General features: G+C 43.7%; 1 protein-coding gene across 6 annotated transcripts in view; it reads left to right on the plus strand.

Annotated features, from left to right (window-relative positions):
• Positions 1–13786, plus strand: part of LOC147618625 (vacuolar acid trehalase) — a 51199-nt gene that overhangs the window by 23258 nt on the left and 14155 nt on the right. The window contains exons 2-5 of one of the 6 annotated variants that reach the window (XM_086773655.1): positions 8214–8291; positions 9203–9244; positions 10091–10179; positions 10882–10909. In XM_086773655.1, the coding sequence (XP_086629781.1) occupies positions 8214–8291; positions 9203–9244; positions 10091–10179; positions 10882–10909 (237 nt within the window). Of the gene's footprint in view, positions 1–8213; positions 8292–9182; positions 9245–10090; positions 10180–10881; positions 10924–13786 lie in introns of all 6 variants that reach the window. The other 5 variants (XM_086773654.1, XM_086773657.1, XM_086773658.1 and 2 more) reach the window with 5 other exon arrangements.

A 13786-nucleotide genomic window follows, 5' to 3' on the forward strand; every position in this document is an offset into this window, starting at 1 on the left:
AGTGAAAGGTGTCATGAGATACCTGAAGGGCACACAGGATTTGTGCATTTGCTTTGGCAAACAGGATGCATTAGTGCATGGTTACACGGATTCGGATTATGCCGGTCATCCAGATAACCGGAAGTCTACTACCGGTTATGTATTTACATTCACAGGAGGTGCTGTGTCATGGATATCCAGGATGCAGAAGTGCACTGCCTTATCTACTACAGAGGCCGAGTATATTGCAGCCACAGAGGCTTGCAAGGAGGCATTATGGCTATCTCGGTTAGTGGTTGATTTGGGCTATACAGGGGATATTCCATTGTTGCATTGTGACAGTCAGAGTGCCATCCAGTTGGCAAAGAACCCTGTCTTTCATGCAAAGACAAAGCATGTGGATGTGAAGTATCACTTCATCAGAGAGGTGATAGAGAACAAGCAAATTCAGCTTGTTAAGATTCATACGGATGACAACCCGGCTGATCTGTTGACGAAGAGTTTGCCTCCGGAGCGGTTTGCTCATTGTAGACACTTGATGGGCATTGGATGAGGCCATTTTCAGCCTTGATATGGCCTTGTATATTATCATGTACATGCTGATTTTTTCTTTTCCTTTACTTAAGGGCACTTTGCCTTTAAGTGGGAGGTTGTTGGGGTAAAGGCGTTATGCCCACCCTTATAGTGTGTACAAGCCCATAAGTTATAGTACATAGTACACTTAGTACTTTTAATGTACTAAGTGCACTATGTGTACTAGTGCAATATACATGTGTGATAGGGGAGTCACACACTCATGCCTCATGAGTTGACTTATCCCCACAACTCTCTCTCTCTCTCTCTCCCTTGCTTCTCTGTGTATGTCTCCCATGAATGAACTCTAACCCTAATTCTGTTTCTCCCATCACACACACGTGTCCACAAGGTGCCCAAGCGTCCCCGGTCCCTCGGACTTCACAAGCCATGCATCATTCATGCATTGTGCACATGTAAACTTGGAGAACCACCTATCATCATTCTTGTACTTGAAAATATTCCGCCTGCCATCATAACACACCATGTGTGCATGGCCGGAATCCACACGGGCACCGCCCGAAAGTCCACAAATGTCCTGCCATGTCCTTGGACTCATATGCATCCACTCATATGATCCATACACATGCCCAGGTATAATACATACATGCATCCGCATGTTTCTAGGCCTGACACGCATCCGCATGTCCCTAGAATATAGGGGTTTGTGACATCCCCCCGGCTTCTAATCAGTTGACCGCAACTGAAAAGCCTCCAGATAGGCCTTCAAAAGATCTGGGTAATCCTCGAAGTAGGCCTCATCCATCCATTTCGCATCCAAAGCTGAATAATTCTTGAACTTCACAAGGTACCTACGAACAAGTTTGCCTCCCGCAAGCTTTCGTTCCTTGTGAAAAACAATCTGTTCAGGTTGAAGAATCTCTTCCAGCTCATCCACCTCGGGTGGGTCTTCCAAAACCGGCTCAAACGGTGTCGGTCCCACATAAGGCCTCAATAGGCTCATATGAAAAGCATTATGCATGTTCCAATGATCTGGGAGTACAAGCCGAAATGCAACATCATTGATCTTCTCCAAGATCTGAAAAGGTCCATAGTACCTGTTGGAAAGTTTAGGGTACTTACCCTCTTTTCCTGGCCTCTTCCGAAGGCGTGTCTTTTCAAATTTCAGCAAGACCCAATCACCTTGTTTGAATTGTACATCCCTTCTATGCTTATCAGCTGCCTTTTTATTCTTGGTTTGAGACCTCTCTATGGCTGTCCGTACCTGTGCAAATGCAGTATCCAAGTCTCGGACATACTCATCTGCTGCAAAAATCTCATCCTTTGTACGAAGGATGGGTGGTAGTACCACCTTGCCATAGATAATCTCAAAGGGCGCCTTGCCCGTAGAAGTATGTACCGTATTGTTGTAGGCAAACTCCACAAGAGGTAAATACTTCTCCCAATCCGATTTGCGGTCGGATACATAAGATTTCAGCAAGTCGAGGACGGCTGAATTTGCTATTTCACTTTGCCCATCTGTCTGTGGATGGTAAGCTGATGAGAAGTTCAGCTTTGTATCCATATTGTCAAATAATGCTCGCCAAAATAAGCTTGTGGTTCTAGGATCTCTATCGCCCACAATAGATTTAGGCATGCCATGGTGTTTGAATATCTGTGCCAAAAACATCCTAGCCATATGATCTGGCTTTTTTGTCTTGCGCACGGGAATGAAATGTGCCTGCTTGGTAAACCTGTCAATGATGGTCCAAATAGCATCATTTCCCTGTGGCGTCCTTGGCAAATCCATAATGAAATCCATAGCAATGCTTTCCCATGGTTCATTTGGTGTAGGCAAAGGCTGAAGCAATCCAGGTGCTTTATGTCGGTTAAACTTGACCTTTTGACATACCATACATTCACGTACATATGCTTCAAATTTCAATATCCTTGCGAATATGTGGCCAAAAGAAATACCTCTCCAAAGCTTGTGCTGTGGCCAAAATGCCTCTATGACCTGCATATGGAGGAGCATGGCACTCATCCATAACCTTATGGCGAAGGTTCTTTACCACACACATACGATTTTGCATCATGAGATATCCATCTCTTATGACATAAGATGGGACAGCAATACCCTCTTGCAAATCAGCCCATACATGTGCAAAATCCTCATCTAGATGATAAGTATTACGCATATCCGATAAGTCCTCATGGTATGCAACTGTAATAGCATGAACCTGTGGTCGTCTAGATAAGGCATCTGCCACCACATTCTTTTTTCCCGGAGTGTGTAAAATCTGAAAATGAAACATTGAGAGGAAATTTGCCCATCTCATATGCTTCTCTGAGAGTTTACTTTGAGTCAAAAAGTATCTCAAACTTTGATGACCAGTTTTGACCATAAAATCAGCCCCTAAAAGATAGTGTTTCCAAATAGTAAGGGCATGAATTACAGCCAACAACTCCTTCTCATAAACCTGTAAGTGAAGCTCTGCATGTTGCAAGTGTCTGCTCTCATAGGCAATGGCATGTCCTTCTTGGTTCAAAACAGCCCCTATGCAGTCCCCACATGCATCACATTCCACCACAAAAGGTTTGTGCAAATCCGGAATAATGAGTACCGGTCCCGAGATGATTGCACTCTTCAACTTTTGAAAGGCATCTCTCTCTTCTTGTGTCCATTTAAAGATTGCTTTCTTCTTCGTTAAGTCATGTAACGGAGCGGCAATGAAAGCAAAATGCTTGACGAACCTCCTGTAGTAAGCACATAAACCAAGGAAGCTCCTCACTTCATGGACTGATTTCAGCTCTGGCCATTCTTGCATGGCTTGTATCTTTGCGGGATCCATGCGCACACCATCCTTTGATACAATGTGACCAAGATAGTGAATCTCTGAGAGGAAGAATTCACTCTTTTTTGAATTTATGTAGAGCTGATTTTCCTTAAGTTCTTTAAACACAATAGCCAGGTGCTCACGATGTTGGGCTTCATTCTTTGAGAATGCAATAATGTCATCAAAGAATATACCTGTGAACTTTCTATGCTTTCTGAACACCCTGTCCATCATCCTGTTGAAGGTAGCGGGTGCATTTGTAAGGCCAAAAGGCACCACCAAAAACTCATAAAGACCAAAGGCTGTCCTAAATGCAGTCTTGTGTACATCTTGAGGTGCCACTCTCACTTGATGATACCCACTCTTGAGGTCTATTCGGCTGAAACATGCCGAACCTTCAAGCTTGTCCAAGATGTCATCAATGCGCGGAATGGGAAACCGATTCTTGATGGTTATCTTATTGAGGGCACGGTAATCAACACACATCTTGTAAGTACCATCCTTCTTTTGAACAAGAAGTACCGGCGAGCAATATGGCGAGGAACTAGGCCGAATCAAACCCTTCTTCAAAAGTTCATTCACCTGTGCCATAATCTCTTCTTGTTGACTAGCACTCACCCTGTATGGTGGCCTATTAGGTGGAGAGCTACCGGGAATTAGATCTATGCAATGATCTTCCGGCCTCTCTGGTGGCAACCTTGCTGGCAAAGCATTCGCAAAACAATCTTTGAACTCATTCAAAAAGTTAAGCTTGTCTTGATCTAATGTACTAACATCAACACTAGAATGTTCAATGGTATCACGTACAAAAACCAAGTAAGAATAAGCTGATTTCTTTATTGCCTTATTAATTTGTACATGGCTTACAAGAGGTATGGTACTTCCAGTAGTACCAGCATCTATAGAGTGCTCACGGCCTCTATGTACAAAGCTGATTTTCTTCTCTTTGTAAGCCTTAATAGGCTCTAGACGGTGATGCCAGGGCATCCCCAACAAAACATCACAACCTGTAAGAGGAGCCACTAAAAAGCTCTCATGGTCGAGGTAGTCCTGTATATGTACACGGAGCTTACCAATGACCGGAGTTACGTCAACCTGTTTGCCCTCAAAGGCGGCATCTGCATTCATTTGCATTCCCATGTCTTCCACATTGAGACCTATGGCGGCAGCCATCTGTACGGATATAAAGTTATCTGTGGAAGCATCATCAAAAAGAAACAAAGCGGACTGATCCTTCAATTTGCCCCAAGCCTTGCATATGACTCTACTCTTGGGTTCATGCCCTGTATTACCATGCACATCGGGTACAACATTCACAAGAGGCTTTTCCACATTAGGCTCAGCATTCTTAGGATTCTGTGGGCATTCAGGATATATATGATCTTTACTGCCACACTTAAAGCATTTTCCAGCCTTCCTGTACTCTTCCAATTGCTGTTTTGAGAGCCCAAAATTGTGGCGTTTACCCCCCGGCTTCTTTTCGGAGTCATCCTTTGCATCTCGGCCATCTTTGGGAGCATTCTTAGGTGGCTGTCCACCCTTTTTCTGGTCATAACCAGCCCTGAATTTGCTCTTGTTTTGACCTGCAAATGGCTTATTTGTGGGTGCTTTTATGTGCAAGTTCTCCGCAATCATGGCTGAGTGTATAAGCTCTTGTATGGTCTTTCTCTTCTCGTCCTCTCCAATCTTCATGAAGGGAGTAACCTTGAGAAGGACTTTCCAAAACTTTGCTATGTATGAAGCAACGGACTCTCCCTCATCTTGGGACAGCCAATCCCACTCCTTGCGTACGTCCTTTGCAAAGTTTGGTGGTAAGAATTGATCATAAAACTGAATTTTGAAAGAAGACCAAGTTGGGGCAGTACTTCCATCAAGTATTTTTGCAAGCCACCAATCACTTGCCGTATCCTTGAGATGCATTCCCACATGCCTGAGCATAGACTTTTCCGAAAAGTCTTCATTGCAAAAAGCTATCTCAAACTGTCTAATGAAATCAAGTGCTTTGGTAGAGTCCATCCGTCCCTGAAAGTTTTCAAACTTTACATCCTTGTCACCGGACTTGAACTCTCGAGGCTTCTTCCTTCTATATGCATCCCTATGTATATCCTGTTCATCTGCATGATGATGATGCCGCGATGAAGATTCACGATCCCTCTTCGTTCTCTCTTGAGCCACACTCTCCAAATGAGTGGAAAGCTCAACACGAGAACGGATATGTCTTCTTGGAGCAAAGCGGGAATGAGTAGAGGATCCCTCATCCTTACTCTTCTCTTGACCTGCATCAAGCCTAGCACCAGGGACTCTTGTCCTTTCAGCATTTGGCACGTGCTGTGCTCTTTCTGCTTGTTGTGCATCATGTGCATCACCACGGGCAGCCATGAGGGGTGGCTTCTTGAAAGCCAAACTACCATCTGCTTCAGTGTATACATCACCCTTAACCATTAGGTATGCAAGTGCAAGCTCTCGGGGTTTCTCAATATCCATTTCCTTTGCAATTGCTTCAAAAGTGACTTCATGGACCGAAGCCTTTGCCTTCGCAGCCAACACCCTTTGTACATCCGGGTCATTTTTCAATGACCTAAGCTCTTCGGTTTCAGCCCTATAGCGTCGCACTTGACGCCTCAAAGATTCCAAATCAGAATGCATAGTGTCATGAGTACCTGCATCTCCATAGACATCATTGCCTGTAGCATCTCTTGCATCCCTTGTACCATGAAATTCACGGTCCTGTGTGTTCTCCACACTGTCAGAAATGTGGCTGTCCATGACACTCAAATCAGGTCACCACTTATGATTCCAAGCCTCATGAGGGGAAAAATTGAGCTCTGATACCAATGTAACGGGAGGCGGACGCGTGTATTGGAATCGTATAAATGTGAACAAGATTCTGAGCACTTAACACTTGAGCATTACAACCACAAAGCTGAAAATGACAGTACACCACATAAAGGGGCCGATGATAGGCTGACCCCCCCCCTTTAGGTTATATTACCAAGAGAGTCTGCAAAGTACAAGATTACGGGTGCCTGGGGATTCACCACCAGCCTGCACCTGATTCTTCTAAATACATCATGAATGAATACATTTCAAACAAGAGAATCTGTAGGTACATCCGCCCTACACACAGGTACATTCGCCTTGCACAAGCCTCTTCACAGGTACATCCGCCCTGCACAAGAGTATCACAATCCTCACAGGTACTCCGCCCTGCACAAGATGTAAATGGATCTTTAGGCCCTGTTTCCACGCGAGAAACTGATCCAGAAACCTGTGTTCTCCGCGAGCAAGTGTCCCCAATGCTTGCCCTAAGCACCTGTTATACCAGGAATCCTTGAGACACATCCATGCTCACATATTCCATTGCTGTCCGGCCTGTTTTGTGCAATAACCAGTCCAAAACAGCAACTTTCTATCGCGAGAAATCCACCTGTAAAGGGTCCTACAGCCCTGTGGAGATCTCTAGAGCTGTCTTGTACTGTCCAAGTTGACTTTGGACACCTGTAACCAGCCCAAAACTCGCAATAACCAGAAATTGCAGGTCTGAAATTTACCAACCAGCCCTTTAGAAGGGTGTGGGGATCGTTGTCCAAGCTTGTGTGAGTCCGGGAAGCAAGCAACCAGCCCTGTAGTAGCAACTCCCAAAGCTCCAACCAGCTCTCCAATGTGTTGAATGATGAATAAAACAGCCCAAAAGGCCTCTTGAGGGAGGCGCCTTTTTCCAGTGCCACCTAAGGGGCCTGGTGGGTACACATACTGGCTGACATGTGTCCCCATAAGGTGTCCAGGTAGGTGTCCAGCCCATAGTGCTCCATTTGTCTTGTTTGTACAAGTTTAGGTCCAACCAAATGGGAAATGGCCATAAGCTGTCCGGACTTCATTAATTTTGGTCCAACCAAATGCGAACGCATTATAAGTTGTCCGGCCACTTATTAATGAGTGTGGACCTGCAAACCAATAAACTTTAGTAGTAAATGAAATAAGCTGTAAATTGAGTGTGGACGCACTTACCACCTGCAAAACCCATAAGCCCACAGTTTTAGGCCCAAACAGGAGTGCACACACGTGTCCAGAAGGTGCCCGGGCGTCCCCGGTCCCTCGGACTTCACAAGCCAAAATAACAAGCATTGTCCAGGCAGCAAGACAATGTCACACAAAGTAAAATAAAGTTATGGCATGCATCATTTATGCATTGTGCACATGTAAACTTGGAGAACCACCTATCATCATTCTTGTACTTGAAAATATTCCGCCTGCCATCATAACACACCATGTGTGCATGGCCGGAATCCACACGGGCACCGCCCGAAAGTCCACAAATGTCCTGCCATGTCCTTGGACTCATATGCATCCACTCATATGATCCATACACATGCCCAGGTATAATACATACATGCATCCGCATGTTTCTAGGCCTGACACGCATCCGCATGTCCCTAGAATATAGGGGTTTGTGACACCCTCTTGAGTGGCCACAGCAGCCCGTCCAGTTAAGTTGTGGGCACTCTGATTTTGGGCTCTTCTGCCCATCCAGAACTAACCCAAAACTGGTGGCCAGTCTATGGATTTAAGGCTGAGTGGTGGGTGCCATCTCCGGGCAAAATATGTTACTTTCCTCATTTTCCATGGCTAAGACCTGAGGCCTGCTTCTATTTCTCCCCTTGTTTCCTGCCTGGCACACTCATGGGCCAAATGCCATAGGGTGTTTGCGTATCCTCACAGATGGGTACTTAGTCTTAGACTCTTAAGTCCCCCACCTAACCTTAAAGACTTACAAATAATCCACTTATTTTCATCTTAATGTCATACATGCATTCAAAGTCATCTCACTGTTATACCCATTTTAAGTAAAATGATTCAGTTTTTGTAATGCATCTTTTGTATCAGGGTTACCTGCAGAACTCCTGGAGGATGCCAAATTTGTTCCGATCAATGATGATGATCCTCAGTTTGGACCACCAGTAAGTAAGTCCTCTATGTGCATTATTGCATTCTTGTGCATTTAATCTCTTAAAGAAATGGGAGCATGTTATGAGTAATGTATATATCGAGTGACGATTGATTCTTCTCTAGATACCAGGGCTCGTTGCTTGATGCATCATTGAGTGCAAGGACTAAACACAACATGCATGAGATATGACTGCATATAGACACTCATGCGAAAGAATAGGAGTACCTTTAACATGATTTTTTCATGAGCTTGTTCAGCTTAAAATCCAAGATGCAGACAAGGAGGAGAATAGACAAGACTTGATCACAAAAGACCTTTTTGAGGCATCCAGTAGGCTGGCATTTTCAAAACAAAGACAAGGCTAATGGGTAACGTAATAGTTAAAAGGTGGGCAGCCTATGCTCTGCCATAGCAAGGAACTAATTAACCTCTTGCCTCATCGTAACTTTTCATTTATAGCTAGATTGATTTGGATATAGATGGCAAAATGAAAAATTTTATAGCTTGGATTTGAGCTTAGCACTTTTGTCTCTTGTGGGTGGGCATTGCACGATCTTCTTGTTATGTTTTGGAACTTCAAATTGAGTTTTTTTTGTTTTTTATTTGATGTACATGGTTTGTAGAAAGCTCATTTTCTCCTGTAGCACTCTGTGGATGATCATGCATATGCATAATCATTAGGAGATGAAAAAACCATCTAACATGATGGCTGTGTGCGTGTGTGGGGGGCTTGCAGTAGCACTTTGCAAGCGGTTATGTATAAGCCAGATTGTTGGGAGATGAAAGACCATGTTACACAATCTGTTTGTGTTTGTCTATGCATGCCTATGCGTGTGCCGTGTGTATGAATATTCTTTGAGATCCGAGGAGAGTGAAAATTTTATTGATTGTAAATGTAACAACAGTCGATTCGTTTACAATGCAGGCCATGATGTTGGTCGGATTGTCTTGTTCAGAAGTTTCAAAGGTACTTCCAAGGGTTTTTATATGTGGTCATTCGGTGCACTTTATTATACTACTTATATGAGGTTGGAAGGTTTAGTTGTGGGCATTGAGTAGTTTATGTGGCTCTATATTTGAAATTGCATAAAATGTGTGCACTCTTGACATAGTTTCTAAGTATTGAGGCTGGATCTTTGCAAGGAATAGCTATTCTCTATTTCTCCTCCTGATGCTGCATATCAATGCATGTAACTATTGTCTCTATTGCTCCTCCTCACTGTGTATCAATGCATGAACTAAAAAACTATATCTTGAGTGTGCATGTATACATTTTAAAAGTTTGCCTAAGGCAAGCCCACAAGGGATCGTGCAGACTAGTGGGCCAGCTGGGAGTGTGGGATCCCCTTGGCTACAACCACCCAATCCGTGCATTCACTTCTATAAAAGTGGATGCTCATGGAACACATATGGGATTAATGCCACATTGTGCTCAAGTGACTTCTACAATACACTCCTGGCACCAAACATTAAGGAGGGGAAGTTGAATTCAGCACTGACAACATGTGGAAGTGCCTAAGAAGAGATCTTAGCAGCCACACAGAGAAACCCACTCAGTCCATATTGCTTACTGTGCTTGTGGTGTGTAAATGTGTGTCACATACATGAGTCCCACTCTCTTTGATGCGAGTGTCATTGCTAATGGGCAGCCCGAGTATTAAGGTTTAGCAAAGGAATCAGACCAGTTTGAGCTTTTTTATAGACAGGCCATTGTTAGCCTTGTTCATAAACATGCAAAAGGCCGAAGAGATGTAAGAAGGAAACAATTGATATGTGTATGTGCATGCCAATGATGGTGGAATGACTGTACCAGGAGCGAATGGCCAAGAGAAGAGATGGGGTGGGAACAGGCATAGCAAACAAAGACCAACCAAGCAACAGAGCATAGTTGATGCAAAACGGGTACCTAACCTTCACTATACATTCTGTATAGTTTGGTGTACCTGATGTACCTAAACCTGATCAATACCTCCCGTACTTGTACTACAATCGATTCTTGAAACGCCATAGCCATTCTACCAGTGCCATATCTCAACTATGGGTCCACATTGAGCACTAGTGAGCTTTGGTAAAGTATTCTTGTGTATTACTTGTCAACGGGATTACAGAGGTGATTTGTGGGTCTACATGACAAGCTACTTGCCACGATCACCTTTGCATGAAAAATTGGGGCTCCTCATTGTGTGGGATTGTATGAGTTTGCAAGATGTTTCAAAACTAGTCTCCTAAAGAAGGGCCGCGGTGTGAGCTTTGCTTGGCTGTTGATGTAGGTCATCATCATATGTGTCTCGCTAGTCCTTTTAAAGAGGATGAGGAATACATAGAAACTGACAAACTGCTTTCCTCGGCAACCATATGTTAAGACATTGTGACACAATAGAAGTAGGCATAATTTGAAGTTGGATCAATAGCTCATGGGGAAGCTCCAAAGTGATGCAAATTATTGCATTAGGGAAGAGTCTCCATGGTGTACACAATGGATGTGTGTGGGGTAATTGAGGTGCATTTGCACCATGTAAAGGAAAGTCTTTTTATTTTAACTTCGAAAAATTTATGGGGATCTTATGGTTTGACTGTGGCAATCTGTTTGTAATGACACTACAGATTCAAGAGCTTTTACAAAACATGCAAGGTGATTTTCTAAAGGTTGGTTTTGCAACTCTTTAACATTTTAGCATAAGGCATGGAACTCGTTGTCAATTTCAGCTCTAGAGGCTTTGTGGACTAAATAAACAAGGGATTCTTGAAGAGTATTATTCTGCTCTTTCACAATGGTGAGGCATGATTTGGTATGCAGAAGGGATTCTTTATGTTTTTGCTAGATGATTTGGTACTATGTTGAGAAGTCTGCTAAGATGAGGTAAATGGCTGCCTTCTTTTTGTAGTGATTGCAATAGTTGTACTTCATTTTACCCTTAGCTTTGATGATGGCCCCTTGTAGGAATGTTCGAAGCTCCCACATTCTTTTTTCCCACCCTCAACTCCACCTGTAGGTACAAGCTTATCCACTCCACACATGTTGGCATCTGCAGGAATTACCTCCTCAACATTTTCTTCCCATGGCTAGCTACATGTTACCCATACATTCCTTTCCAAAAAGGTATTTCCTCTCGATCCTCACCCCCTCAACATTTCCTGATCCTTAACAATAGGCTGTCCTTGCCTCTCAAACTCAGACTACCTTTGGTTTATCTCTACAGAGAGTCCAGGTGTAACCTGCAGAGGCTACTCATGTGCTACCTATTGTAGCTACCTCGCTTAAGCACTTTGGACATTCACCACCAACTGCACACAGAATTAGCATATGGATGCCATTCACAAACCAATTTCAGTTTAATCATGAGATAAGGAGCGGTCAACGATATCTCTTCTTTGTTCAGTCCGATTCATATGACCCATGTCTTGGGCTCCATCCATAGTTTTTCTTTCTTTTATTTCATAATCTTAAGCCACCCCCACCCTCTAGAAAAGCTCCTTCTATTAGTTGAAAAAAGGTGTTTGCTCAATGCAGACTACAACCCGACTACAACCCTCCAAAGACTATAAGGATACCCTCATGCAAGATCAAATCGAAGGATGAAAGAGGGGGGGGGGGGGGGGGGGGGGGGGGGGGGAGTGGGCGTGGGGGGCACACTGGGGGGCCTATACTCCCAAACATGTACGGAGTCCCCATGAGTAAAAGAAGGGGCCTGGGGCTCCAAGTGCACAAGAAAACAGCTCCTTGTTACTGCATCCGATCTGTGTTGCAGACTGTGCGCTCCCAATGATCCTGGAGGGTGTAAATAAGTTTTGTCCAACTGTAGCAGATGAGCGGATGGTCTCAGAAGGTGGAGCGATAGAACTGTCAAGGGTCTCGCTGTGTCTGGCCTGCCAAATGTGCTACGCGGCGATGCTGCAGATAAGCTCATATCTGTGGTCCACACAGTCCTTTGGGGTCCAATGAGGCACTGGGAGGTAGGAATGCCCAAAACCTAGAAATGAGTGCGCTGAAGTGCAAGGCGTGAGCTATCCTCCTCTTACAGTAAAACTGCTACTTCACTTTTACATGCTGGATATAAGCTACTTTGTATATGTACTTTCTTTTGCATTTGTGTCAACAAAATATACCTTTTCTTCTTGTTTCAGTGGGGAGGTACAATTGAAGCCTCATGGCAAGCTAGTAAGGTGTCTGCAAGTCATCTTCAAAGGTGTGATGGTAAGGCTCACTTCAGCTATAGCCTGGCAAGTGGGCTTTATCAAGCCTTGCTATCCAAGCTACAAGCACCTAGATGACATTGGCATTAAAAAGTCACATGGTAAAATATATAACCAAAGTACTAAAAAATCTGGCATGCATAAGTGAAGCAATACACCTTTCTCATGTGGAATTGCATAAATAAACTTTGTACAGAATGAGCTTGAGTTTCCCAGCATAGCCCATCCTCACCTCTCGCTTTCCCTGCGGCATGCACGTCATTCCCTCCCCACCCCTTCTGAGCATGATTTTGTGTGGGCAGCCTTCCCTCCGGCCCTCCTTCCCCCTTTTCCGCTTGCACCCCCTTTGTCATGGGACCCTTTAATCTTCTTGAAGAGAATAATCAAAAACTCATAAATTATATCAAATATTAAAACAACTACTTGAATTAAATTGAAAATTAAAGCATATAACAAAACATAAGGCAAGAGAAAGAAAAACATCACCATCAACACAAGACTGGGTGCAATCTTCTCCCCCTTGTGCGTGGCCTTCCCCACACAAGAGTATTTTTATTAGCTTCCATCAAAAATAGGCCATAGCCCCCAAAAATATACAAAGTGTGCTTTTAGAGAGCACGACACTCTTCCACAACAAAAATAGAGTGTCCCAAAAATTGGGGCTGGGGTAAAGCCTTTAGGCTTTAATAAATTCAACATTATAAATGTATTTTTTCCAATGTATCAAAATGGAAAAATCAACTACTAAGGTTAAAAAATATGATGCGCATAAGAAACATTCTCCTCGACATTATTTATCAATCCTCGTAATCTTCTTCACCTGAAAATATAAGTCCAATTAATAATTAAATTAATCTCACAAATATTAAACAGGCACAAACCATAACCAACTCATGACTACCAGGCGTAAGTATCCCAGGGATCACCCTGCCATACAAACCTAACTGAAATAATCATAGAAGGTCCCAAGCATATGTCATATACCGCACGTATTAATATTTATAGTGGTGTCTGTAACTCGCGGCGGCGGGTGCCCGGGGGACTAGGGCCTTTGACACACTTGTTGATACCATCAATGCATATTAAAACATTTAAACATGGCCACAGCCTTAACACATATCCATCATGACTTTGCATAAAACATAAAGCTGGACAAAACATCCACAAATGCTGAAAATGGATCTTGCACATGTGACACCACATAGAGGCCGGAATGGGCCGACCCCCCCCCTTGGAGTATTTTATTACCCAAGGAGAATAATATCATGTACAAGCTTTGAGGGCCTTACTCTCCCCACGGGAGATGCCGGATTAT

The sequence above is a fragment of the Cibotium barometz genome, chromosome 34, assembly GCF_041138505.1.
Source record: "Cibotium barometz isolate CiBa-2024 chromosome 34, ASM4113850v1, whole genome shotgun sequence".
Taxonomy (NCBI): Eukaryota; Viridiplantae; Streptophyta; class Polypodiopsida; order Cyatheales; family Cibotiaceae; genus Cibotium; species Cibotium barometz.